Here is a 6,000-nt window from a genome sequence, read left to right on the forward strand (position 1 = left end):
CTTGTTGGCATAAAAGACAAGATGACAGGAAAAGCAAAGCTTTTAGAGTGTGTGATGTTTGGACGGCAAGATCACTGGAAAAGAGTGGTGTTGAAAAATAAAAAATTCCATAGGTTTCAGACCTACAGTAGAGTCCATTTCTGATTTCACATGTTTTTAATCTTGTAAATTATTATCTTGTATATTATAAAAAGAATATGATATTATATTTATGATGCTTGTTAATACCTGCCAATTAGTACCTGCCTCACTCTTCACCAGTCTGCCTCGGTTATACTCCCGCAGCAGCGTGTCGCAGTGAGCATGTCGCAGATATTTTTTCATTTATGCCAAGGCAAAAAAGACCAGGGATCCTGGTGGAAAAAGGGTCCCCGTGTTCTATCTGGTCCATCTTCATTAGTCATTTTCCACAATGGCGGTCATATAAGCAAAACAAGCCGATACGGTACCAAACAGGAAATACACATAGTGTAGAGCGGATGTAGCTTTGACCAATCAGAGGCCTCCTGCTTGCAGCCCTGTCTGCTTTCACCTACAATTTGGGAGAGGTGCACCAGGGTGTCTGCAGAAGTTGCAGGGTTATATTTGCGTTCACTGCGACACACAGGCAGATGACCTGGTTTCTGAGTATAAACCAGCCTTTAGTGCTTAGGGTTAGTGCTTATGATTAGTGATTAAGGGACAGTTTAGTCCAGCATTGCTGTTACCTGTCTGCCTGGCTGATTCTGCTTCCTGGTTCTCTGAGTCACCTTGTTCTGACTCTGGACCGGCTCTTGGATTTGGAATTCGGTTTGTCCCAATGATCATTCTGCCTGTTTCTGCTCTCATGGATCTGACCCTGTGAATTTTCTTTTACCAATGGGTAACTATTAAACAAGGTTACCTCCAAATCTACCTTGACGGATTCAATAATCCTTCAAAGTTTACCAGTGATGTCAGACTCTTACCGACTTTTTAAGAAGCTCTCAAAGTTTTTCCCCAAAATCCTAGAAGGTCAGTGTACCAAAATTAAATATTGGAAACATTTCCTTCTGTTTCTGCCTGGTAACTCAACTGTCTCTTTCCAGACATTCCAGTTGCTGACTCTGCTGAATCCCTCCTAACCTGCAGCAGTTCTATATTTAACAAAACGGTTCAAATGTCAACTATTGTCTCTGTTTGAATTCTTGGTCTTCCCTTAACGATCAAAGGTCTGAGTAACCGGGCAGGCAGAATTCCCTCCAATGCAGTCTCACTCAGAGTCGCCAAAAATTCCAGGTTAAGCTCCCATTGTGTCTCCAACAATGCATGAGGAAAACACGATGCTCATTTGCTTGCTTCTGACTTGGAATGTGCTTCGGCCTCATAGAGTTTGCTTTATTTTTTTAGACTATACCTTGTCCTAGTGCAATCCAACAGAGTGAATAAAGATACACGAGGAAAGGTGTTGAAAGGTTATTTATAAAATGACTAAAAGTCCAGTTGGCTCAAATTTAAGCCAGTTTTGTAACTAAGAGTTTTTTAAAATAAACTAAGCTAGTTTGGACACAAAAACAAACCTAAGTACAATTCAGAGAAAGACAATTAACCTAACGATCATGTTTTGGACCATGGAAAGAAGCCAGGGTACCCAGAGAGATCCCAGGCATGCAGAAGGAGAAGATATAAACTCAAACCTGAAAGATCTTTGGATCAAACTCAGGACCTTCTTATGGCAAGACAACAGTGCCAAAACCTGCAGCACCATACAGCTTGAAGATAAATAAATAACAAATTAAAATAAATACATTATGAAAGTTTTTCAAATCACAGGGATTTATTTTTCTACTTTTGAATGAAAAAATATCATCAAGGGGGGGATTGATAAATGGAGGGATTAACTGGAGCAAGCTAATGAAACTCCATTAAAGAGCCATTCAATTAAAAGGCCTTTTGTTTTCATCCATGTCAAAATGTTTGTTTAGTCTCAGCATGACTGTGAGAGTAAATATCACCAAGGTCAGCCAGACCCAGGCTTCAGCTTGTCACTATGGGAACAGTATGAGCTGTCATCATGAAAAAGGTTTATGTGAACTGCTTCCTGTTTTCACTTGATGTATCAGTGATGGGACACAGAGTAAGAGAAACATTCAGCAGAAAAATCTCCTCTCATGTTTGTTAAAAATAAGCTGTGAGCTTACACCTTTCTTTCTGTTTTCTGACTCATTTTAAAGATAAACTGTGAAGTTTTACCTTTCTTGCTGTTTTCTAAGATGCATATTGAAGGAAAAAATTATTTAGATTATTGGTAATGCTAAACAAACCTCAAATGTATCGAAAAGGAAAAATGGTTGTTTTGTTTGTATAAAATCAAATCATTCTCATTGTGATATTGTATATACTTTCACAATGTTGTTACTAAAACCCAAAAGCAAAGAAGGGCAAATGTAAAAATAGAAATGTAATGTAAATCCAATGTGAAGGAAGGGTATTTGATATAAGTTGGGTTGGGTGATGTTATTCAAAATATTGATGTATTGCAGATTTACAATGTCTACAATGGCTTTGTGGAGGCAAATTAGTAACTGTAGTGGTGACAAAGAGCTATTTGCACCTAGTTCACTGTAGGCTTTGTTTTTTCGACAGGGTGCTTATGCAATGCTCATTGAATGTATCCCTTACATCAAAAGAATATCCCTCACTCAATCACCACTCAAACACCACATAAATGTGTGCATTTTTGCATGTAAATGGGTAAATTGTCAAAGTATGGAGAAAGCAACAGTTGGTGAAATTAGTGGGAATCCACAATTACAAAGGGAAGAAGAACAAATCTGATAGGTTAGTTCCAAAGATAAACTGCCTTAATGGCTCATATGAATGATTTTAAACAACAAGCGACAATTATCAAAATATCAAGCAAAACCCTCCATCCAGTTTTGTAATTTATCTCTTGAAATTAGTCCTTGAATAAAAAGAACATGTAACTTTATAATCCCTCCCCCACCCACCTCACCACCACAACATAGACTCATTATCTTCTTGCTTTATGATGTTAGGAACGTGTGTTGATTTCCAACTGATTTTCAATAATTTCCTATGTTTCAATGCCTTAACCCCGACAATAACTTAACCAATGCCTAAACTCACTTCAGCCTAAACCTGTTAGCAAAGAGGAAATTAAATTGGAAAAATGGCCCTCACTCTGATACCAAGACAGAGTGTAGTACACACTAAACAAAGACAGCATTATGTGAATCAAATAGGAGATTTACAAAGTGATTCAATATGCCTTTAAGATTAGGGAGTTTATTTATTTTTTATAAATATTCTTTAATAATAAAAAAATAAAAATAAAAATTAGGGAGTTCAAAGAAAAAAAAAATTGGAACATGCTCCCGTTAGCCTTGTGGATACCAAGGATTCAGAAATCTTCTTATACCTACTGACTGAAAAATGGCTGTGGGAAGTGGGGGTAACCCCCTAGTGGCGAGAGGGAGATTTTGAAAAAATTTATTAAAATACCTTGCACAATTTATACATCTATACAAAGTATTTCGCTTCTTTTTATTTTACTATTATGCATATTTGGAACTTTATTTAATAATTTTTAGGCCTAATCAACACAAGTTCATGGAAGTTATATTGTAATAGCAACGTCAAACAAGCTAGTGGTCGCAAAGAAAAGAGGCATCCTGCTCACAACAGCAGACAATTACATTTACATAGTCTAATGACAGAAACAAAAAGGAAATAAGGCAAATAAATACATTTTAGATTTTTTTGGAAAACCACCACAAGTGAAGAAGAACACTAGACACAACAACGGAAAGCAGCTGGAGTGAGGAGACTGTCCGCCCGCCTCTGATTGCAGTTGCACAGGCAGCCCCAGCACCTGCAACCCAACCTAACGAGTAACCAAGGCACCCTGCCCATACCTCAATGTAAGAGCACGGTCCTGCTGAGCAATTGCATCTCTATTTGTGCAGTTTAACATAGCCATAGTATTTTAGAAAGTGTTACTTTGATCTATTTTGATACTGTTATCTTTGTGTGATGGATGTGAAGAACGGGTCAAGTATGTTCAAATAATATAATTATTTCCTTGTGGTTTGTGTAAAAGGATTTTGGAGCTAATAGAGTCACATGTGGTATAAACATAGTGATTCAGTTTCATGCCAACTTACCAAATCTTCGCTGTTAAAGTGTTGTTGTGAAGTTTAATTAATAGCGCATATATTCAGCTGAGAACTGATTATGTCTATGTGTTACACATCCTGATTGCGTGCACTAAAATGTATGAAAAATAATGTAGTAAATCTTAATCTATTCATTTATTTTACTTTATTGTATTTTAAATAGGCCTATAGGTTCATAGTTCTTTAGTCCCCTAAAAAAAAAACTATTTGCACAGCATCCATCTTTCAAAATGACTACCAGCGTTTCACCAGCATTGAAGTATAACTTTACTAGTTAAAATTTTTTTGCTGACAAAGCACTGCAAGAGTTGGACATATGATTACCAGAAAGTTTATCCTTGCAGCTAACAAATGTAAGCTGCTATATATACTTTAATAAATCAGGCTACAGTGATTTGACCACCAAATACAGCCAATCTGGTTTAATTTTTTTTTTTTTATTCTGTAAGATGGAAAAAAAAATTACATATATGGGGTTTATTCACCACAACAGTTTAGAATTTTTTTTATCTGTGTACATGTTTTTCCATTCCTCAAAAAAATTAATGCATGTTATTTTCTTAGGCTACTTTTCTTAGGCTATATTTTAGGTATCAGGCTGAGTGACTGCTTCTCTAAGTTATTGTCTAAGTATTTTTCTCTTTATTTCAGTGTTGGAGAGAAGCATGAAAGACGCATGATTTTGTTCTTCGCAAAAAGAATTTAAGCAACCTTTCATTCAGGTAGAGGAGGTGAGACCATTCCAGTTACTAGACAGAAAAAAAGGGACCTCTACTTCATCTGATTAGTGAGTCTCACCAGGGGTCGAGGTACAAAACTATTGATTGGGTACTGAGCAATAGCAAACCATTCCTCAGCTTTTGGCCTCAGGCAAAAGAGAAAGACAACTTCTTCTGCCTTTTTAAGGCCACAAGGCTTTGTCTCATAAAATTGTCATATAGTAATTTTGTGTTTCAGGGAGCATTATATTGTTTTACAGAAGTAGCAATTCAAATTGTCCCCACTTTCATTAATGGGCCCTTGGCTGGTCCTCTACAATTAATTTTTAAACATCAATCTTTTTACCAAGGTATTATTTCTGCCATGATTTGTGGACATTAAGATCTAAAGAGAAATGCTATCTCCCTGTAATTCAGTGAAAGGGTGGAGTCAAAGAAAAAAAAAAAAATACACGCCCAGGAGAAAGACGGGGTCACTCCAGTGGCTGGAAGTTGGAGGCGATTCTGCTGAGAGTTGCAGAGAAGTGGGCTGCCATTCAGCTGGTGTTTGATTGGAAAGGGCAATTTTGAACGGCTGCTACTGTTGTAACATTCTTCTGTTCCTTTGGACTTTGTTTCATAGAGACAACAAGGAGAAAGAGCCATAAGATCAAAGCCATTTTAAGCTATAATGGTCAAATTAAAACTACCAAGCAGTGTTAATACCAATTACTAATGAAAAACTAGAAGGTAAACTTTTACAAAAGATGTTTTACTAAATGCAGAAAATAATCAAAATAATATATCTGATTGATTTAAACATCTTGGAATTATTTCCATATTACTTTTAACTCAGGACATATATTAAAGATTAAAGTAGAGTATGACATAAATGCAACTGACTCTTACCTTTACTGGGAAATTCTTGCTACCACTGGGTTGAACCCTTTTGTCATACTGTAAGCACTGCTTTAATTCTGTAAAATACTGGGAACAAATCTTAGAGTTTATGGTGAATATTTTCATGATAACGTCTCACAGTTGCTGCAGTTTTAGTGGCTTTTCATCCATAATGCATACCACCCTATTCCTTTGACTGTTAAGGCCATTGAAATGAACTATTTGCCATGTTTAAAAAAAACATT

The 6,000-nt window shown here is 36.5% G+C and overlaps 1 protein-coding gene across 1 annotated transcript in view; it reads right to left on the bottom strand.

Annotated features, from left to right (window-relative positions):
• The window catches only part of LOC107084469 (toll-like receptor 13), a 57,143-nt gene extending 56,819 nt beyond the window's left edge, over window positions 1–324 (bottom strand). Inside the window, exon 1 of the mRNA XM_015374358.1 lies at window positions 243–324. Coding sequence (XP_015229844.1) covers window positions 243–324 — 82 coding nt within the window. The remainder of the gene's footprint in view (window positions 1–242) is intronic.
• Window positions 325–6,000: the final 5,676 nt, after the last annotated feature.

This window comes from Cyprinodon variegatus, unplaced genomic scaffold (genome assembly GCF_000732505.1).
Source record: "Cyprinodon variegatus isolate N-32 unplaced genomic scaffold, C_variegatus-1.0 Scaffold101, whole genome shotgun sequence".
NCBI classification, from domain to species: Eukaryota; Metazoa; Chordata; class Actinopteri; order Cyprinodontiformes; family Cyprinodontidae; genus Cyprinodon; species Cyprinodon variegatus.